Consider the following 23480-nt stretch of genomic DNA (forward strand, 5'->3'; position numbering starts at 1 on the left):
CTAATAGAGTTAAACTATCATTAAAGGCTAAACCTGCCCTGAGAAAGCTTAAAATCAAGCCTCCAAGAGAGTAACCTAACTACCTCCCAAAATAAAGCCCAACATTCTTGAAAGGAAGATAAATTGTAGTACCCAACAACGTAAATTTCACATTGTTCGGCATCCAAACAAAACTACTTAGATATGCCAGTAAGCAGGAAAATGTGACCAATAAGCAGAATAGTCCACCAAGAGCAACAGACCAAGATATGACAGACAAGATGGAATTAAGAGACAAAGACTTAAAACAGCTAGTCTAAACACACACAACATGACCAAGAATTAAAAACCACAACATGAGCGGGGTCCACGCTGACACTGTGGAGTCTGCTTGGGATTCTCTCTCTCCCTCTCTCTCCCTCTCTGCCCCTCCCCTGCTCACTCTGTCTCTCAAAATAAATAAGCTTAAAAAACAAAAAAACCCGGGGGTGCCTGGGTGGCTCAGTGGGTTAAGCATCCGACTCTAGTTTTCAGCTCAGGTCATGATCTCACAGTTCGTGAGTTCAAACCCCACAACAAGGCTCCACGCTGACAGCATGGAGCCTACTTGGGATTCTCTCTCTTCCTCTCTCTCTGCCCCTCCCTTGCTCGCTGTCTCTCTCTCAAAATAAACAAACTTAAAAAAAAAAAAATCTAAGGAGACAACATGAAAAGAAAATAGAAGATATTTTAAAAAGTGGAATTTCTAAAGATTAAAACAATTATCTCTAATGAAAATTTCACTGGATGAGATTAACAGCAAGTTAGACACTGCAGGAAAAAAAAGGCCAGTAGCAACAGAAAGTATCCAAAATGAAGCACAGAGGATAAAGATTGGAAAAATTTAAGATACAGATCCTCAGTGATCTGTAGGATGATACAGAGTGGTCAAACATACATATATCCCGGAAGAAACAGGACAACAGGGGAAAAATTAAGGAAATTATGGTTAAAAATATTTCAAATTTGACCCACAGATCTGAGTTCACCATGGTACATGACCATCAAGTTGTCAAAATCTAAGATACAGAGAAAATTTTTAAAGCCTTCAACAGAAAAGAGAAGAACAAACATAAGAACAGCCACAACATCAGAAACTATGCAAACCAGAAGACAAAGGATTGGTATCTTTAAAATGCTGAAAGGGAGGGGCCCCTGGGTGGCTCAGTGAAGCGTCTGCCTTTGGCTCAGGCCATGCTCCCAGGGTTTGTCAGTTTGAGCCCCGCATAGGGCTCTCTGCTGTCAGCACAGAGCCCACTTGAGATCTTCTGACCCCCCCCCCTCTCTCTGCCCTTGCCCCGCTCACGCTCTCTCACAAAAATAAAAATAAATTAAAAAAAAAAAAACTTGAAATGCTGAAAGGGAGAAACAAAAACAACTTTAAACCTAGAAATCAGTATCTAGCTAAAATATTCTTTAAAGCAAAACAAAGACTGTCATACAAAGAAAAACTGAGAGAACCTGTCACAGCAGACCTGCAGGACAAGTGTGAATGGAGGTTCTTCTGGAGGAAGGAAAATGGTAGCAAATGGAAACTTAGAAAATGAAGGAATAAAGAACTCCAGAAATGGTAAACATGGGTAAAAATAACATTTCTCCCCACTTAAATTTTTTTTAAAAAGAACTGTTTAAAGCAAAGGTAATAATAATGTTTTGCAAAATGTAAGAAGTAAAATGTATAACAACAGCACAAAGGCTAGGAATGGGTAAGTGGAAGAACAGTATCATAAGAATCTTACATTTCACATGAAATGCTGTAATATTTTTTAAAGGTCATCTGTGGGGGCACCTGGATGGCTCAGTCAGTTGAGCATCTGACTTTGGCTTAGGTTATCATCTCACGGTTTGTGAGTTCGAGCCCATCGGGCTCGCTGCCAGTCAGCATGGAGCCCACGTAGGATCCTCTATCCCCCTATCCCTCTGCCCCCCCCCCCCCCCGCACACTCTGTCTCAAAATAAATAAATAAGCTTAAAAAAAAAAAAAGGTAATCACAAGGAGGAAACAATACAAATGTCCATCAACTGAGAAATGGATAAGCAAAATGTCGTAGATCCACACAATGGGACTTTATTCAGCAATAAAAAAGAAACAAACTGTTGATTTGATACACATTACAAGATGGCTAAATCTCAAATACCTCATACAAAGTAAAGGAAGCCGACTCCAAGGGCTACATAACATATGATTCCATTTATACGACTACAAGGATAGAAAACAAATCAATGGCTGCCAAGGAGTTAGGGTGGAGAGACAAGCAGATCACAAAAGGGCACGGGGGAAGGTTCCGGGGTGATGGTACTGCTCTGTATCCTAATTATGATGGCAATTTTGTTTGTCAAACTCAAAGGATTATAACCTAAAAAAGGGTGAATTTTACTGTATACAAATGTGAAGCTGAATTTTTAGGGGAGGGAGAAGCACATTAGCATTAACAGTTACTGGAGCAACTGCATTAAAGCCACTACAGCATTTCTTTAAAGAGCCCGATAAAATGTCAAAATGAATGTGAACTAAAAAAAAAAATCAAATGAACTTTTAAAAAACTTCACAGAATTGCACACTACTACATCAAAACGGGTTAATTCTACTGTATGTAAATTATGCCATAATTTAAAAACAGGAAGAAAAGCACAAAATACTATTTTACATCCACAATACTCAGGCTGTCAGGCAACAGGAATTCATATTCACTCCGAAAAGCAGCTGTACTTCCTAGTAATGCCCATCAGGTGCAAAGCCTACTTGTCAGTCCCATTCCCAGCAACACACACACCCTAGGGAAAGCTCCTCCACATGCACACCGGGAGACGCGTACAGAAGTACTCAGTGCAGCACTGTGTGTTACAAACCCAAAAACATACCAAGAAGAAAATGGACACATAAATCATGGTATATTCATACTGTAAGACAGCCCACAGCAGAAAATATGTGTGTCAATTAAACGCATCCGCACATTTCAAGCTCAGAAATGATAAAAAGCAACAACTCAGAGGAAAACACATGATTCTATTCACATGAAGATTATTTTTAGGGGCACCTAGGTGGCTCAGTTGGTTAAGCATCCAACTTCAGTTCAGGTCATGATCTCATGGTTCATGGGTTCGAGGCCCCCATCGGGCTCTGTGCTGGCCGCTCAGAGTCTGGAGCCTGTTTTAGATTCTGTGTCTCCCTCTCTCTCTCTGCCCCTCCCCAACTCGTGCTGTGTCTGTCTCTCTCAAAATAAACATTAAAAAAATTGTTTTAAAAATTATGCATCTCACAAGAAAAGAGTAAAGATAATATATTCGCAAAATAAAATACATCATGCCCAGTAGGTTTTATACACGTTCTACTAATAGAACAAATCTCTGTCTTAGACTACTACAGAGAATCAAGAGAGGGAAAACAGCATGGCTTGTTTTCACACCAAAACAGAACCAAGTTTGAAATCAAAATATCACAGATATATCACTTATGAATACAGATGTAAAAATCCTAAATAAATGAGTCATACTAAATCCAGCAATGTATGTTTAAAAAGACTAGGAATACAAGGACGTTTGAGCACTGGAAAAAAGTATCTGTTAACAGAATTTACTGTATTATCAAATTAAAAGAAATAAAATATGATACATTTACACAAATATTTATTGAGAGACAACAGTAACTAAAATTAAAAACCCGTCCTCTAGCAAAGTTTGCTCTACTCAAAGGAGACAAACGATAGCAAAACACAAAATACACACCTAATATCAGACCAAGTAGATAATAAATATCAAGTAGAAAAACAAAAGGCAGGGAACAGGGGAGTACTAAGGGGTGGGGAGCGATGAGGGTACAATCTGAGCAAGACCTGAAGGGGCTGTGGGAGCAAGGCATGCACATACACGGGGGGAAAGCATGGCAGACAGCTGAAACAGTAAGGACAAAAGCCCTGAGAGAACAGTGGCAGCACGTTCAAGGACCACCAGGGAGGCCACTGTGTTCACCCAGCAGAGAGACCCAGGGGCAGAGTAAGAAGAAAGGGGATGAGAGTGAGGGTGCAGGCCAATCTTGTAAGAGCACTGCAAATGACTCCAAAGATTTTGGCCTTGACCCGAAGTGAACGCGAGGGAGGGTAAACCCTGGAGAGTTCTGAGCAGAGGAATGACATGATCTAACATAAAAAATAAAAATGAAAATGAAAATCTTCCTAGCTCCAGTGCTGAGGAGAGTGGCAAGAATGGAAGCAAGGAGACAACCAGGAGGTTATTATAATAATCTAGGGGAAAGACGATGGTTTAAAGCAGGGTGTGGGTGAGGGATAGTGGTAAAATGGGATATATTCTGAAAGTTAAGCAAACAGGATTTATTGATGATTACATATGCCATGATAAGAAAGGAGTCAAGACAACTCCAAGATTTCTAACCTAAGCCACGTAAAAGATGGAATTCCCCTTAACTGATTTAGGCAAAAAAAGGGTGCAACAGGTTTCAGGTGGGAAAATCCGGAGATTGGTTTCATACATGTTAATTTTGAGATGCCATTAGTATCCAAACAGAGATACTGAATAAGCAATTTAATAGATACAAATTTGATGTTCAGGGGGAAATACCCAGGGTGGAGATATAATCTGGAAGTTGTCGGTGAGAAAAAAACAGAGAAGCAAAGGAAACAAGTCAGCAAAACAAAGAAAGATGAAATCTAAGTGTTACAGAGGGAGGTACTGAAAAGAACCAAGTAGACTCATCCTCTAAATTCCAGAGTGCTCAGATTTTAAACCAGGTACTAAGGCAGACAAGGATGAGGAATTGTTAAAAGTCTGCATTAGGAGGAGACAGACACCCTTAATCTAGTACCATGCATTTAAGCAACAACTGCTCCCACTGCTGCAGGAGACGAGTGAAGCCACAAAACCACCACACACTGAACTCCCCACTAGCCTGACTCTTCAATAAAGAATAAGCCCTCAACCCATGTCATCAGACATTTGAGTAAGCCACATGGGGTGAAAAATGACACACACTAAAGTATACACCCATGGAAAAGAGCCTAAAAGCTTCCAGAGACAGGCAGCAGAACAAGGGCGGCGGGAGGAGGCACATACAGATGATCAGGAATAAATATGGCACTAATTTTCAAAAGCAACGCTGGGCCTACTGGGGCACCTGGGTGGCTCAGTCAGGTAAGTGTCCAACTTCGGCTCAGGTGATGATCTCACGGTTCGTGAGTTCGAGCCCCACATCAGGCTCTGTGCTGACCGCTTGCTCAGAGCCTGGAGCCCGCTTCGGATTCTATGTCTCCTTCTCTCTCTGCCCCTCCCCCACTCATGCTCAGTCTCACTCTCTCAAAAACAAATAGATGTAATAAAATAAATTTTTTAAATAAATAAATTTTTTAAGAAGCAACACTGCGCCTTTTTTTTTTTTTTGAGAAAAGAAAGCTTACATTTCACAGATTTTCAAATCCTTCATTCCATGGAAAAGAGATCCTGATAAACATTCCATACTATATATTTCAATTTTGATACTAAAACTTACTATCCTAAACCAATTTGACTGTTTGGCATAGAGAACTACTACCAGTCAAGTAGTAATGACCTGCTTCTATGTGTTTTTCCACTACATTTATCGAACAAACATTTACTGAGCACCTCCTATGATAGATGGTAAAGATATTTGAGGCCAAGAACAAAATAATGCAGATTCTCTACCCCAACACCTAGTCAGGAGACACCCTGTAAACAATCACCTAAATAATTATAGAATCATAGATGTGTAAGCGTTAAGTAAAATTCGGGGCCCAAGAGGAAAATCCAATTTAGAGATACAGGTCCTGAGGAACGAACATTTAAGATCTACAACCAGGGAAAAGCAGAAAAGAGTTCCAAATGGGAGACCCTAAAACTGGAAAGAACTTAAGAAGTTCAAAGAATAGAAAGAAGGGGAGTGTGGCTGAGCAAGGTTTGGATTTTTTTGGTAAATGCCATGGGAAACCACTGACAGGCACGAAAAAGACATGTGTCGTGGTCAAATTATGTTTTTTAAAAAGTCTCTCCGGGGCGCCTGGGTGGCTCAGTCGGTTAAGCGTCCAACTTCGGCTCAGGTCATGATCTCACAGTTCGTGAGTTTGAGCCCCGAGTCGGGCTCTGTGCTGACAGCTCAGAGCCTGGAGCCTGCTTCACACTCTGTGTCTCCTTCTCTCTCTCTCTGCCCCTTCCCTGCTCGTGCTGTGTCTCTCTCTCAAAAAAAAAAAACATTAAAAAAAAAAAATTAAAAATAAATAAATAAAATAAAAAGTCTCTCTGGCTACTGTGTGGATTATCAAGGAGCAAAGTGGACGCTGAGGGGACAACAGTGAAAGCAAGGAGCCCAGGCAAGAGCGATTTCAGTATCCGGCATATGAGGATAGCTTAAATTCAGGTGATGGGCAATGGGGATGGACACCAAAAAAAGTACAAGAGGTTAGAAGTAGAAGGAGAATTGTCCCTAGTTAATTTACCCAAGAAAAACTGGCACACAGAGTCAAAGACTAAAACAGAAGGGATTCACTGACGCATAAAGGCACACATGTAAAAGCACATCTAGTCAAACTGAATCAAAAAAGCATCTTCCAGAACAGAAACACAGACCTTTTTTGCTCCCCATTCCTTTCCCGCCTCGTGATGCACAAGGAATTTAAAGATTCTCCCCATTTGAGAACCAACTCATCTAGTCAAAACTTCAAACCTCTTAAGCCTGTGCCCCATGTGTTGATACAAATCTTCAAATAACCACAAAGGTGACTTAGTTCCATTTACTTAAACTGTCTCGGACTGCTTCCCCATTAGTACAGGAATACAAGTATTTACGTTTCAATGCAAGAGGCCAATGCAAGAAGTATGATGCCTGTCTGCAATACAATTAGCACTCAAATGTCAGTTTCCAGCTTTTCTTCCAGACTTCGCTAAACTAGAAGCAGCTACTTTGTCAGCCTGAACAAGCTCCTCAAAGAACTCTCCCAAAAAGTCTGATCTGAACGACTGAGAGAAGAGATCATACTCCCAGTTTCCATCCTGGCCGACCCAAAGAAAAGTGTGTATTTTCAAACACAGTCCCACGGAAGTCTGGAGCATGCACAATTTCCTCATGTTCCTAGAACCCCAGTGCTTTACAGTCACACTTTAAAAGTATAATTCTTTTGTTTCAAAAATACACATCACTTTAGCAACCCTGAAATTATCATCCTGCCCACCCGCTGAGCGACCACAAAACCGTTCCGGTGGCAGTGCTTTCGAAACCTGTGGTAGCTGACCTTTACCACACTTTATTGTTACAGGGCTTTGAACTTCAGGAAGTAGAAGGACAAAAGGTAGTTCATCTCTTAGACATAAAACCAGAGTGTGACCAGGGCTCCAAAAACAATCAAGTTCTCTCTTCTCTCTGAGCTGGCTTGGAATCCTAACAACAGAATACCCCCTGTTCCACAGGCAGATCCAGACATCCCTTGAGAATTACTCAAATAAGGAACCTCTTACCAACTCAGGGGTCAAAGCCTCCATCGAAACCAAACTGCTGCTACTATCAACCAGAGCAAATGGCACTGCTCTACCAACTGGGCCTTCTGTGCAGACCTCCTACAGTTCAGAGTGGAACAAGGCTCGCAATAAAACGGTCTGCCTCCAGTAAATACCAAATGCATCACAAAGGAACAAGAAAAAAAATTATTCCATGTCGACTTACTTTTCACACAAAATAGTCTAGATGCTAGAATGTGAGCACAGGAAGGATCTTGACAGATTTTTTACTCTAGGAAGTTTTCAACAGAGTTCCAGGGTCTGGGAAAGATCCTTAAGTGCCTGGGGCATGGGTGGGGACACTACAACCCACAAGAGACGGAGAAGATGGGCCCTCATGCTTGTTTCAACCAGAGCAGTTTCACAGCCACCTATTTGTATTTTGCAGCTCCATTTCATGACATAAAAGGGTTTTACACCTGAAGTATTTAAACGACCAATCCACTTCAACTCCTGAGCGTTAGAGACAAAGAAGGATAAATGGAGATGTTCAGTAAGACCTGAGATGCTTTATACTAGAACCTAGACCTTGACTCCTAGTCTGGTGCTCTTACTGTCACCATGTATCGCTTATCCTAGCATAGACAAGAACACCTATGATCAGAAACGCCAATATAATTAATGCAGAGTGCAGAAATTCAACCAGCCATAACTAAAAATTCACATTCCAAACATGAAAAGCTACTTTAGTAAGCAAACAATTATAAGGTTTTTCACTAAAGACACTAAAACTGACACTTCGAGAAGTATCAAGGAACTCACAAACTGCTCCAAAAAGATGAAATGACCAAAGGTCAAAAAACCTGTAGAAAAATTCTTTATTCTAAATTGGCATAATGAAAAGAACTTAAACTCAAAAGGTGGGACCCTGGGTTCTACTCCCAACTTGGCCACAAGCATTTGTCACACAGATGTATAATCACGGATAAATTATTTAATTTGTTAGATGCTCTGTTTTCTATCTGCAAAATGAAAATGAACTGGATGATTTGACAGTCTTTTCTACACTAAAATTCTAAGATTCTAAGCATTTAAAAGATCATAGATTTGATAAGACTAACACAGACTATCAAAGACATTGTCTTAAAGTGTCACTACCATTTTAAATGAAAGTAGAAATTCTTTTTTGTAACAAGCCAAGACGATCAAAGTTCAAAACTCTAAAAGGAATAATAACATCGTATCTAAAACATACCTAAAATGTTTAAGCTGTTTCTAATGGCTCAGTTTCTGCCTTCCGCAATTAAGAGGAACCAGATTATGGCCATTGTCTGGGACAGATTTATTTCTAGTGTCAGCAGATTCTTTCACAGATTTATGTAGAACTGCTCTAAAGAGGGCAAGGGGGAAAAAAAGGTTCTTAGAAGTCGACTTGTTGAGCAAAAGAAAATATAACCCAAAACATGCATATTCTATTATAAAACTGATATAAAAGAAAGGTGAATTACAGGGAGAACTAGATAGCTAAGGTTTTGATGATACCATGATCTACTTTTCATCTAGCCAATGCTTACTAAGTACCTATTATGTGCCAGAGACAGGAGATACCATGAAAACAAAGTCCCTGCACTTATACACTAGTACGGAGAGACTAACGATAACCAAGTAACCAACAAGGTAATTTCTGATACTGATAGGGCTATGAAACAAACAAAAACCCTCCTAATGTTGTAGCGTTAGACGGGTAGAGATAACTTCACTGAAAAGATATTTTTGGATTAAGAACCAAAGGACAAAGGGGTGCCTGGGTAGCTCAGTCAGTTATGTGTCCAACTTCAGCTCAGGTCATGATCTCACAGCTTGTGGGTTTGAGCCCCGCATCGGGCTCTGTGCTGACAGCTCAGAGCCTGGAGCCTGCTTCAGATTCCATCTCCATCTCTCTCACTCTGCCCCTCCCATGCTCTCACACTGTCTCTTTCTCTCTCAAATATAAATAAACAGTAAAAAAACAAACAAAGGACAAGAAGTCACCATAGAGCTTTATAGTAGAAGGGCTAGCAAGTGCAGGGCCCTATGCTGGACACAAGTCTGGGGGGTTGAGAAACAAAGTAAAGACCAGGACGGCTTTAGTGACGACCAAGGGAAAAGTACCAGGACAACACATCACAGAGTAGGCAAGGGCCGGACACGATAGTGACATGATATAATCTGCTTTATATATTTATGTATTTACTTATTATTTTGAAAGAGAGCACATAAGCATGCATGTGCAAGGGGGCGGGGGACAGAGGGAAAGAGAAATCTTAAGCAGGCTCCACACTCAGCACAGAAGCTGACAAGGGACTCGATCCCACAACCCTGGGTTCACGACCTCATCAGAAATCGAGTCTGACGCTTAACCAAATGAGCCACCCAGGTGCCCTGTGATTTGCATTTTTAAAAGACCACTCTGCTTGCTGTGTATGTATCAAAAGTCAAATCAAAATGTTCTCTGATACTGCCTTTCAAATGACAGTCTCCATGATTTCACCGTATCTAAGTCTAGGCTTACTTCATTTGTTCTTTCGGTACTTAACAGTAACATAAATAGCTTTGAAACTGCTGTAAGTGTGGAGCTGTACCTGAATATTTTAATTGTAGTTATATAAACATTGTGAGGCTGCAATAATCATTGCTCTCTCTTCCTCCATTTGCTTTTTCCTTTCTTTTATTTGCAAACTGTGGATTTTAATGGATGGATACTTCAAGTACGGTCACCTATTTCCTAAAGATGTTTTTTATACTTAAAAAAAAAATGTTCTACATATTATAAAGATCCAACTGGGCTTGTTAATTGGGTTAAAAGACCCTGAAGGGTAAGCCCTATATCTTACACAGGGTATAATAAAGTGCGAATAGCCCTAAGTAACAAAAGTGATGTATCGATGTGAGAATCATTCCACGAAAAAAAAAACAAAACTGAACAATGTTCACGTGACTGCAGTTATGCCTGACAGTAAGTGCTGTAAAGTCCAATATAGGCAACACTCACCAGTGACACAACCACCAAGTCACAAAATCATAGTAGTAGTTCAGCATCAAAGTCCAAAAATGTAGAATACTACAAAGAAGCTCAGAGTGGCTTTATAAGAACAGGGAATCCCAAGTGTAAACAACAGTATGAATCCTACCTCTAACTAATAATGGACACTGACAGCTGACTTCAGGAAAGGCTTAAGGAAAGCAATTCAAATCAAGAATTCAAAACATGGGGCACCTGGGTGGCTCAGTCAGTTGAGCATCCGACTTGGGCTCAGGTCATGATCTCACGGTTTGTGGGTTCGAGCCCCGTGTCAAACTCTGTGCTGACAGCTCAGAGCCTAGAGCCTGCTTCGGATTCTGGGTCTCCCTCTCTCTGCCCCTCCCCCACTCGCACTCTGTGTGTGTATCTCTCTCTCTCTCTAAAAAATAAATGAGCATTAAAAAAAAAAAGAATTCAAAGCCTGGATAGATTTCATCTATCCCATCCATCCTTGAGGACTAGCTCTGGGGACTGATGTAAACATCTATATATAAAGTGTCAAATGTACCATCACATGACACAAAACTAACTTTTATCAGACAAGAAACCCTGTGGCATACCCAAAAGGACTCCAGCTTATCAGTAAACCTTTGGTAATCATAGATACAGCCACACAAATGTATCCAGAAGTGAAAAAAATTCCTGTTTTCCACGAAGTAGCAAAATCACATGGATGGATAGAATTCTGACCTTGACGGCCCCACTAGAAGATATTTCCAAGCAGAGAACAGAAAATCTAGAAGCCATCCTGCACATGCTTTTTCTTGACACATAAAACTTAGGCAAAGTAAATGGTACAGGATTTCAGAGGTATCACTAGAAATCTTCCAAAGAAGCCTGATTCAGATTCTGTGTCTCCCTCTCTCTCCGCCCCTCCCCCACTCGCACTCTGTCTCTGTCTCTCAAAAATAAATAAACGTTAAAATTTAAAAAAAAAGAAATCTTCCAAAGAAAAAATGGGAAACGCAATTAAATAAGTTGTGCCTTCCTGCCCCTTATTATAGGCAAGACCCAGACCCAACTACTACTATACCACACATCCCATCACTTCCACCCTCCATTGCTGAGTGGCTCTGTACCACAACCTGGGAACAGTGGACATGATCCAACAGTGCAAACAAAAAGCTCTGGAAATAACCAAGATTTCTACACTTTTATTAGTCCTTCAAAAATGTATTTAATTCCACAAGACAAATGACCTCAACTGCTCAAAAATATCAATGCCATAAAGGACAAAACAAGGCAAGGGAACTGTTCTACATTAATAAAGATTAAAGAGACATGTCAACCAACTGAAATGCATGATTCTTGACTGGATACTGGACTGAAAATATAAGCTATAAGGAATATTTGGGAGGGGCGCCGGGGTGGCTCAGTCGGTTAAGCATCTGACTTCGCCTCAGGTCATGATCTCACTACTCGTGGGTTCGAGCCCCACATCAGGCTCTGCGCTGATAGGTCTGGAGCCTGCTCTGGATTCTGTGTCTCCCTCTCTCTCTGCCCCTCCCCTGCTCCTGCTGTCTCCGTCTCTCAAAAATAAATAAAATGTTGAAAAAAAATTTTTAAAGTAAAAAAAATAAAAAGAATATTTGGGGAAGTAGGGACAATTTGAATATGGATTACATATTAAATACTACTGTATCAATGTTAGTTTTCTTGACTGTGATAATAAAATTATGGTTATGTAGAATAATGAAGTACCAGTTCTGGCTAATACTTGCAAACAGTTTGGGGGGGGGGGGGGGAGGGGAAGGCATGCATATGTAGAGAGGGATAAAGCAAATGTGGTCAAGTTATAAAGACAAAACTCAGTTCTTACCCTCAAGGTGTTCATAGAAAAAGGTATTTCTCCTCCCAATATAGAAATATGCCATCAACGTGCATATTTGTTATATATGCAATACAATCATAATTATACATACCTATGTACCATTATGTTATATACAACAATATATAGTAGAAAAATGCCATTAACGAGCAATTGAAGATAACCTAAAGAAACACCAAAAAAGCTAGCATTTATTAAGGACTGGTTCTGTAGCAGGGATGCAGACACTACCATAAAGAAGAGTTAAATCTGTCCCAGGTTATAAACCTAGGTTTTGAACTCAGGGCTCTGTCTCTACCAAGGCTCGGTTCCTGACCCTACATTATGCTGCCTCTTAACAAAAAAAAAAAAAAAAAAAAAAAGCCAAAATATTATAAATAATATAGAAAACAGCACAGACATGGAATATAAGATGCATCTGAAATATACATAAAGTATACATAAAGATCAAATTTTATGATAGCAGGTTATGTAACTGGTATTTGCTCAAGTGTTTAATTTGAATTAAAGAAAATAAGTCCATCAAGAAAATAAAACAAGGGGCGCCTGGGTGGCTCAGTCGATTGAGCGTCTGACTTCAGCTCAGGTCACAATCTCACAGCCCGTGAGTTCGAGCCCCACATCTGGCTCATTGCTGTCAGCGCAGAGCCCACTTCTGTCCTCTGTCCCCCTCTCTCTGCCCCTCCCCTGTTCACACTCTCTCAAAAATGAATAAACATTTAAAAAGGAAAGAAAAGGAAACTAAAAGGGAAAAGTCTGTATATAGACTATTGCAATTTATAACCACATTATGGACGCAGTAAAAGGGTCAGCATCAAATTTTCAGCTTCCTCAACAGGTCATCTTATGACTAAATCAGGTCAGCAAACTACAGCCCCAAGCCAAATCTGGCCCTCTCACAGTCTTTGAAAATAAAGTTTTATTGGAACACAGCCTGTCCATCCCTTTATGAATGGTCTATGGCTGCTTTATTGCTACAATGGCAGAGGTGAAGAACTACGATAGAGACAGTATGATCCCCAAAACCTAAAAGATTTATTATCTGGCGCTTTACAGAAAGTAGGTCAACCCCTGGTTTAAATGATAGCCATATAAGCTAGCCTCCTTAGTGCAGCAGGCAGCATGTCAGTCTCCTAAATGACAGCCATGTATATCACAAGTAATAGAAAAATAATTAGCCTGTTCATTTCAGCTCTATTTAAGCTTTATTATGAACTCTACCTGACTTAACTTCTCTTCCTTTGTAATTAGCGTCACTTAGAAAACACTAATGAGTTTTTGAATTTCCACAAGTATGTTCACACGTCAGTTATTTTCCATAGAGTAGGTCTTATTTTAGCTGCCCGGTAATTTATCTTTCACAATACTATTACAAACAAAACCCTAATTAAAGCACATTTGCAGTTATCCCCACACATACTTATCCCTCCATTGCACACAATCTGCAAAGACATAGACAAAGAAAAGATGAATACAGACAAAATAGCTGATAGGACTAAATAATTCCTAAAACCCTGTTCACCCTAGAACATCTCAAGGTGCCATTTGGCACCAACAGAATCAGAATCACCTGCCTATTAGAAATGTAAATTGATGGGCCTCATATCAGACCTACCAGGTGACTTACACTAAAAGTTTAAGAACAGAGTTGCTATTACTTACCTTGAGTGTGAAAAGGCTGATTCGGCCGGGCAGTTTATAAAATAGCCCCTCTCCTCCTCTTGAATTGGAATGTAGCATGGCATTGAGACATGCAAGAGGGGATGTCCCACTGTGAAAACATACAAGGATGGATGAGGGCTATATAAATCTATATGCCTACTTACTCAAAGATCTAATACCCTCTAACTCGTTCTTAAACCAAGAAGAAAAGAGCAAGAAATATAGCAGAAAAGGGCCCATAACAATTCCACTTTGAAAGTAGTAAAACAGCAACGAATGAAGTTCCCATCAATCACACCCGGATAAGACATGTCATGTGATTCCCTTGTTCCACACCTGACACTTCCTTAGTGCCTTTTGACAATACCAACCAAGTTCTCAAGAGACTTAGAAAAAGCACACAATGACTGTTGAAGTTCAACGAGTCTTTTTAAAAAACAGAGTACCCAGTATTTTTATTAAATTTTAATATTAATTAAAAAGAAATCTGTGTTTCCTTGCCTCTGTATTCCAACCTGTATGTATCATGCTCAGAAGCTGCCACATATTATCAACACAAAGACCACAGAATCAATGCCAGCGTCCAAGAAAATAAGCATACCTTTTCATCCCCAGTTAAGTATTTTCTAATAAGCACACAAAAGAATATTTCATTTGCTTTTCCTCTATTCTCAAGGGGAAAGGATGGGTTTTATTCTACATCTACCCAGGAGCAATCACTTAAGTTGGAACATAAAAAGAAAAGTAAGTCAAATGGACTTGGTACCCAACAATGTTCAAACATTAAACCAAGAAAGATAAAAAGGGAAAAAGAATTATTAAGCTATCTCACAGTCCCTGCTACAACAGTTGCTTGCAAAACAATGATAACTGAGTTGGAGGCTACTTACTGAATCTTAAAATAGAACAGCTGTCAAAAACACAGACAAACGTCCATTATTAACACTAACAGAGTGTGGCACCTGCACGTTAGTGCTAGGGTTCACCTGAGCACCTTCTCTTCCCTCTCCCCAGTATGCAGAAAATATATAAAGATCTTAAGTAAAGCCTCTTAAGATTTTTCGGAACCAGAGGCCTTAATTTATGCAGTGTTAAAAATAAATTCTGAGTCTAAAAAAGCCATTTAAAAAAAAAACCTATTACTTATTCTGCTTTGGAACACACTGGATGCTAAAAAAAAAAAAAAAAATTCACCAAGAACCAATCTCTAAAAGGAACCTTGTGCAGAATCTGGAGTATCCGGTGGGTGTGCTAGCATCTCTGCTACGAGGGGGCGTGGCATGCCGGCAAAGTCCTTCAGCAGAACAGTGACTCCCACACACTAGACCTCTGTCTACAAATTACAGAGCTGCTCACTCATCACGAGCTACCATGACTGCTTCCCTAATTCCTATAAGAGCAAGGAGCAGAAACAATTTAAGGTTCTCAGTTCCATCTGTCCCAAAGGGACTAATTTACCTTCTATAGGTATAGTGGTCCAACAGCAGTGCAGACGGCAGCATGATGGGAAATAGCCCGTAAAAACAAAAATAAAGCACAATTATAACGCTACACAGTGCACAGGTACTATTTAAATGAATGTGATCTAGGTAATCCTGGTCTTCCCTCCCCACAAACTGTCAACTCGAGAAGATTTGAACTGATGACTGGAAAGTGAGGATCTTTTGACCCTAAAAGGTCAATTTCAAGCAGATAAAGCTGAACCAGCAAAAACATATGTTGTTTGTTCTGAGTCCCAAGAAGGGACACTGTTGTGCTCTCCTCTTTCATTTAAATTAAAAACAAAACAAACAAACAAACAAACAAACAGGTTGGGGTGAGAGTGAAGAGAGAAAAGGATTAAAGACAGCTGCTGATTTGCATGCCTGCGACTCCTCTGGTTTCTAACTTGTTGCTGCTTTAGGAAAACTACATCACAGGAGACTAAAATCAAGGTCACTCTAAAATTTAGTACATTCCCTACGATAAATGGCTAGAATCAGTAGGGAGGAAAAAAAGGTCAGTGGCTGTTATAGTGATGAGACCACCCTTCTTTGATCCTAAAATAAAGGACTTCAGAGATATAGAAAGAAGGGCAGAAAAATACAGAAGGGAAAAAAAGAAGGAAGTTTTAAACAAGACAGAGCCTATCAGGGTCTGCCCCTTCTCTATTACTAAAATGCGCAATAGAGAATACAAAAGAAAATGTGCAGACTCCTTACACAAAGAACACATTCCGTGTCAAGATTTAAAGAAGAACAAGAAGAAAAGGGAAACTGCTACATCTCTAATGAAAACAAATGGATGTTCACCCACTCTCACCCTCCACTCAGAGGAGACACAGCCTGGGAGATAGTTCCATACCACGCCAGGCGTGGGGCAGGACGGGGCGGGGGGGGGGGGGGGGGGGGGGGGGGGGGGGGAGGAGGCATATGTGCACTTACTCATGTCCCTATGTATCTACAGAAAGACACAAGTCCTATGAAATCCTCATGCTGAGCAGCAAGAACAATACATTATTTAAGAAATGTTGGCTGCTATTGTTAAAAAAAAAAAAAAGAACAATACAAACCTCATTTCCTTTAGTCCTTCTGCTTCTATGACCTGCAGAATCTGTTTTGGTGTCATTGGAGCATCTGAGTAGTTTTCTAGTACCTGAAGAAGAAATACAAATGTTCTGATTTCAGTGTGTAATTTCCATTTATATCCATCAGTCTGTATCACTGGCTACAGTTCTGCTGTGAGATACCACTGCTGACAATTTAGTCCCTCCATAGTTAAAACTGCTTCAGGAACCAAATTACGTATGTATCTATCTAGTTGCTAAAAGTCACTGAAATTAGCATAAAGTCTAATTCTTAATTCTAAAAACACACATCTTCTTAGCATACATGCTCTGGTACGTGGGTGGGGCCTCAGCAACCCTGGTTACCGCCTAACCTCACGTTGTTCACATGACTAAACCACAGAATACGTAGGGCTATACAATAAATGACAAGACAGAAATACATTCAGATTTTCTTTCCCAAGGAAGTCTGTTTAGTAGCCGTATTTTTTTTTATTTTTTTAATTTTTTTTTTTTAATGTTTATTTATTTTTGAGACAGAGAGAGACAGAGCATGAGCAGGAAAGGGGCAGAGAGAGAGAGGGAGACACAGAATGCGAAGCAGGGTCCAGGCTCTGAGCTGTCAGCACAGAGCCCGACGCGGGGCTCGAACTCACGGAGTGTGAGATCATGACCTGAGCCGAAGTCCGACGCTTAACCGAATGAGCCACCCAGGCGCCCCTAGTAGCCGTATTTTTAAGTGATGGTTTTTGCCACTGTGTTGTGAAATCCTGGTGATAACTGCCACGGTACATTTTGCCATTTGGCAACATGATGCTCTGATTCTGCATGATGGGGGCAGGCAAAGCAATGGGAAACAGAGCATCCCATTTACGTTGGCATCATCTGCAACAGGGTCGTGGCAGCAGTTTCTTAGTGAGCAACCACATCTCTCTCACATGAAGGTGCAGGGAAGTTCTGGAAATGCTGTCCTCCTCGGGGAGAAAAAAGAGGCTGCCAGTAGCTTTGTACTGTCTCTACCAGTAGCTGCTGACGTAACTCCAAACCACACCAATACCTTACAGTCACTTTAACAACTGTAACAACTAAGTACTACTTTGTCTCAAATAAAATGTAAAGCAAGCAGTCTGACAGGACTGTTGCTAAAGGTTCTCCCTATGGAAGAACATGAGCCCCCAGCGCTAATGGAAGTAACTCATGCTTTGGAGAAGCAGGTGCTGAAATAAAGCCCCTATTTACCATGGTCCCATTGTTAACCTCTCTTTTCAATTTTTACATTCTCTTCGGGTAGCATTAGCACCTCTCGTAGCTTCAACTACTACCTATATTCTGCTAACTCCCAAATATTTACCTCTGGCCTGGGTTTCTCCCCCAGCTTCTGATTCAAACATTCAGGTCTGTACTGACATTCCCCCCTTGATCATCTGTTCTAATCTAACTGGCAACTCCAATTAATCGTGCCTCTTCCTCCATATCTCTGCCCTTGATTGACAACCTGTCTACTCACCTAATGCAGAAACCTAGGCAGCACTCCTACTCTCGCCTGTCCCCAGTTCCTTCCCTGACCCGATATACAGGCCCTTCACTAATACTCCCATAACCAGCCCCGCTTTCCTCAAATGCATTCTTCCTTCTCTGCCATCCTTCACTTAACAAATACACGAAATATTTACTTGTGCCAGGGACAATTCTAGGAATTCAACATAAACAAGACCAAATCCCAGCTACCTGCTATAGTCTGAGGTCAACCCTACAAAACAAACCTGCCCTCATCACTTTCCCACCTTAAACTCCTTCAAAAGCAACCTAATCATATACAGGAAAAGCTGAAGCTTCTGAAGAGTTCACCACCTCACTGGAAAAGCACAGGCTATATAGAACCAGACGGACCTGGATTCAAATTCTTGCCTGCTAAACTTGGGCACCTTATCTACCCAACTTGAGCCTAAATTCCCTCACTTGTGATGGAAGGATACTGATGTCTTCCTGTAAGAGTTGTTAAACAGATTAGAGATAATGGAAGTAAGTGCCTATGGTGCCTGGCACACGAGGTCCTCAGAATCCGGTGCCTGCCTGTCTCTCTACCTCACTGCCAAACTGATAATCCACAAGCTTCACGTTCCAACAACTGTGTGTAGTTCTACCCAATTCCCACACTCTCCACCCTGTGCACAAGCACATGTGCGAGCGCACACACACGACTGCTATTTCTTGTCACTAGCTCCTGCTAACATCATCTGTGATGGCCCTAACTTCCGCTCACCCTTCAAGATTCAGTTTGGAAAGCACCTTCCTCCAGGAAGCCTTCTCTGATCCCTGCCAAGCAGAGTTAAATGTCTGCTTTCAGTGTCCTCCTAAGTCCACAACACATAATTTACCTTCCAAAGTAGGGCACTTGTGAGTGAAAGAGAGAAAGTAGTCATAATTATGCCTGGACAATAAGCATGAACCAGGATGTCTGTTTATCATTTGTACATCTACAATGGCACTTAGAGAGCAAGGAGTAAAATGCTACTCATGGGTCTAGACCTTCTCCACTCCCAGAAGACCATAAGCTCCTCAAAGGCAAACCTTACTCACCTCTGTATTCTAAGAACCTGACTAAGAGCCAAGTTAAGCAGTGCTGACTTGAACAAATCCACAACAAACCCTGGTTACAAGCTACTAATGCTCACTGCCACAAGTATCACTTCTTTGATACTAAATGTGAGTTGAGCTAGTCAATTTCTGTACCATAATTTTTTTTAAAAAAAGAAGCATGACTCTGAAAAATCAGTTACCAATTATTTAAGCAACAGTCAGGATGAGCCTGAGAATCTGAGAGAAAACAAAATCTCTAAAACGAAGTTACATCAAAAGATACAAAGTATTCACTTTTATTATAATTGTATATGCCTCCAGCTTTTAGTACAAGAACAATTCAGCAGTGTTCTATTCCTAGTCTCTTTCTAGCACACTTTAAAAAAAAAGTATCTCTTCTCCTACTTCAAAGAGAAAAAAAAAAATGTTTGATGTAAGAATGGTCAGTCATGAATCAAAGTGAAAGATAAAGCGTACAATGAAGAGTGTCTCAAAGCCAGGGAGAATCCATTTAAGGACATTCAATTTAAAGGGAAACCCCCTTGGCTATTTCTCCCAAACAAATTGTTCCTAACAAGCAAGAGGATTTACACTATCCAACCCTCTAAAGTCTACCTCTTATATCTAGAAAAGACAATACTACAGAATGTTTCAAAGAGGAGTATCTACTTCTCAACAACATAATTAACATCTGCAAAAATCAATCTCTTGAGGTATACTACCCTACTGAACTTCTCCAGGAGTCTCTTCTTTCCTACCCAAATAGTTTTTAAAAGAGTTCCCAGTATCACTCTAGCCACGAATCTAATCAAGGTCAGGAGCAATATGAAACCGCCCCAAAGCAAGTGCCTCTGATTGCCATGGCAAGCAGTCCAAATTCACCTGTCCAAAGAGTAGATTTAATCAACCTCCCTACCCTTACAGCTTTCTCTAGTCAAGATGCTCTCTGTCCAGCATAAGCTCTCACAAACTCTCTAGCACTCCAGGTTGCAAAAATTTTCTTTACATGGGGAGAGAACGCTAAAAAGTTACCCCTCACCCACCAAGTGGTCCCATCCAAAGGGACAGAAAATTCTAACAGAAAAACAATACAGATATGCACAATTATGCACCCATGTTTCCAAAAGTCCTCTTTCACATGTTCAAGGGCACTACAAAGTAATTCCCATTCATATTATTCTTTAATGAAGAGCCATAAAACAAAAAGAGAACAAAAAGAGAAAGAACTCGGATAATCTGGCATGCAGTTGAGCCAATGGTAAAACAGAAACAGCAATCTGGATACTGGCGTTCAGATCACATCACAGTTAAGTTCGAGAACCTGAAGAGGCTTAACAGAATAGTGGACCCCAAGTTCCTGAAGTCTTTCATCTAGTAAGAGCCAACAGAGCTTTGAGACAAACTTTAAAATTCCATCAGAACATAAATAACACAGGATTTAAAGGTACTTTCACCTACCTCTAACAAGTAACTCTGGCAAGCAAATTTCCTCTTGGTGCCCAGAGTCATAAACACCTACATAACAGGGACTCGGGAGGAGAATTCCAATGAACACCCAAGAGTCAACCTCGAGGAGAAAGAGAGCAAGCACATCCTTTGGCTCTCCCCTACTCTCCTTCAGGCCTAAATTTGTTTCCAAGTGAAGCAACACTGGAGAAATCCTAAAATTTCCAAGAGATCTCAAAGCCAGCCACAGCTTTCAATTTTGACCGAATCAAAAAAATATTTAGGAACTTCAAAATCTCCAATTTTCATATGCCAAACCAAAACAAATGAACTGAAGCATGAAACTTGAGCACACAAACAACTGCTATTTCTGTTCACTGGGCAACAAGTGCCTGGGGAAGACAATCAGGAACACCAGTGAAAATTCTCTTATAAACCCAACAGCTTTAGTTCTTGTAAGTCAGTAACTGAGCTTCATACACCCCAGGTAAGAAGAAGGCGTACCTACCACAGACCTGTAACAACACTCAACACACAGCCATCTCTGTCTGCACACCTCTGAGGCAGGAACCTCACTTCCCAAAATAAAGCAAAAGACTAGAAGCTGAAGCTTCCCTCACCATCAAAAAGTCAATTATAGTAATTACGTATCAACTACAGGGTGCCAAGAGGAATGTATGCTATCCACACTATAACCCTGCTATGTGACACTTGAGGAAGTGACATCTCTGGGAGAAGTATGAACTATTACTATTGTCATCCGCAAGATTTTATGAGAACACGTCTCACAGTATCTTAGCTTTGTGGGTGCAAATCCAAAAGGAAGGTATTTCACTTACAAGTCCTCTGACGCTGTGAAAAAACTCACAACCCTCCTCACCAGGCAGCTTCCAACACTCAAATTCCAAACACTCTCTCCTTTGCTAAGTTCTCAGCGAGCAGTATCTTCAAACAGAGGTACTTGGTCTTTGTCCAACACTTCATGTCTACATGCACCAGTACGCTAAGGAGTGGACTCACACATACATTCTTTGCAAAGTAGAGGCACTCTGTGCACAGTGCCTATCTGGCTCCAGTCTGGCTTAGGAAGTAAAACACTCTAGTCAGCGTTTCTCAAAGTGCGGTCCGGGGCCACCTGCATTACAGGCAACACAGGAACCTGGTTAAAATGAAGACACTCAGACTCTACTCCGGAACCTCGGACTCAGAAGATCTTAAGTAGGGCCCTAGGACGAGCGTTCCTAAAAACCTCCCAGATGTCCAAGACGCTAAAGTTTGAGAACCACTACTCAAGGTTCCAGCAGGGAGAAAGCACTTGCTTCCCTCCATACACCTGGTTTAGATTGGGAAGGCTCAAAATGCCACTCGCGTCCTCAAAATTGGGGGTGTTTTCCCACCCCTGGAGTCAAACGCACCACCCCATTGCCCACCAGGAAGCGAGGGAGGAGCTTCCGACCCTTCCCGGAAACCTAACTCCCCCGAGTGCGTAAACGAAGCTTCCCCAGACCCCCAGAAGCTGCCAAATAGTGGGGGAGGGGAGGGGAGGGAGGGGAGGCTGGGGCCCCGCCGCCCAGAGGGGGAGGAGTCGGCCCTGCCAGCTCGCCCCTCCGCAGGAATTTAAGGGGTGGGGGGAGCCGCAGAAAAAGGCGCCACATCCAACCGGCGGGGGACCTCTCCCCACCCAACGCCGGGCGGTAGGGGGGGGGGAGGGGGTCCCGTTCCTAGAGAATTGGTGGCCCCGCCCCCTCCTGCAGTGGGCAGGGCTTCGCCCCTCCCCCTCCCGGTGGAGGGGGCTCGGCGAGCCCACCCCCCGCGTCCCCCACTGAACCCCCTCGGCGACCCGCCTCACCAGGCGCGCGGCCTCGGCCCACGTGCGCTCCTTCTTCCTCTTCTGTTTGTCCTTCATCCTCCTCCTCCCCGGCGGCGGCGGCGGCGGCGGCTCCACGCGGGACCTCCGGGCGGGGCGGGTGGCGGCGGCGCGGGGCTGGGGCACCGGCGGCGGCGGGGGGCGCGTGGCGGCGGCGGCGCGCGAGGACTCGGGTGCGGCCGGGCAGAGGGGGCGGGCGTGCGGGGACCGGCTGGCGCGAGACCCGGCGCGAGGGCGGCGATGGGGGAGGGGTGGCGGCGGCTCCACGCGCCCGCGCTGCGTCAGTCGCCCACGGCGGCGGCGGCGGCGGCGGCAGCAGCGGCGGCGGCGGCAGCCCCGCGATCGCTAAGGAATGCGGCGGCTCCGCATAACCACGGGGTCAGAGGTCACGGCTCCAGCCTCCGCTTTCCCGCTCTGAGGGGCCGAGACAGGACTGCCGGCGGGGCGGGAAGGCGAGACGCGGCTTTCCCTTCGGCGCCCGGGTGTGTGCGTGTCTGCCGTGGGTGTGTGTGTGTGTGAGTGTGTGTGAAGAGTGAGGAGGGGGAGTGTGGGTTTTTTTTTTTTTTTTTGAACAAAAACAAACCGAAAAGGCGGCTGGGAATTGTAGTCCCGACTGCCTCTCTGGCCTCCCCGGCTCCGGAAGAATATGGCTGCATGAAGCGCTTGGACCACACTTCCCGGCGTACCTCTCGCGGCCCGTCTTTGCCGCCCTCCCCTCCCTTCCTCCGCCTCGCGCAAACCTCGGTAAAGAAGGGGGACGGGTAGTCGTTCGGGGAAGAGACTGGGCGGAGTCTCGCGAGGTGCGGGAACTGGATGCGAGCCTGAGGCATTCTGGGAGGCAATGCTGGGAAGGGGCGGTGGCTGGGCTCCCCTGCCACACTTAACCCCTTCGGCGCTTCTCGTCTCCGGGCCCCCGGGCGGTTAAGGGTGAGGATGGAGAACTGGTAGCTCGACTCCCAGGGCCCACTTTATGCCTCTCCCCGCCTAAACGGTTCTCACTGACACTTCAAAAAGATGA

The 23480-nt window shown here is 42.6% G+C and overlaps 1 protein-coding gene across 5 annotated transcripts in view; it reads right to left on the reverse strand.

Annotated features, from left to right (window-relative positions):
- The window catches only part of ASXL1 (ASXL transcriptional regulator 1), a 75658-nt gene extending 52215 nt beyond the window's left edge, over positions 1 to 23443 (reverse strand). The window contains exons 1-4 of one of the 5 annotated variants that reach the window (XM_042931284.1): positions 23203 to 23443; positions 16576 to 16658; positions 15483 to 15485; positions 14025 to 14133 (exon numbers count right to left, since the gene is read on the reverse strand). In XM_042931284.1, coding sequence (XP_042787218.1) covers positions 14025 to 14133; positions 15483 to 15485; positions 16576 to 16658; positions 23203 to 23292 — 285 coding nt within the window. In that variant the 5' untranslated portion in view covers positions 23293 to 23443. Of the gene's footprint in view, positions 1 to 14024; positions 14134 to 15482; positions 15486 to 16575; positions 16659 to 20607; positions 21610 to 22444; positions 22547 to 23202 lie in introns of those variants that run through there. The other 4 variants (XM_042931289.1, XM_042931286.1, XM_042931287.1 and 1 more) reach the window with 4 other exon arrangements.
- Between the last annotated feature and the right edge of the window lie 37 nt (positions 23444 to 23480).

This window comes from Panthera leo, chromosome A3, assembly GCF_018350215.1.
Source record: "Panthera leo isolate Ple1 chromosome A3, P.leo_Ple1_pat1.1, whole genome shotgun sequence".
Lineage (NCBI taxonomy): Eukaryota > Metazoa > Chordata > Mammalia > Carnivora > Felidae > Panthera > Panthera leo.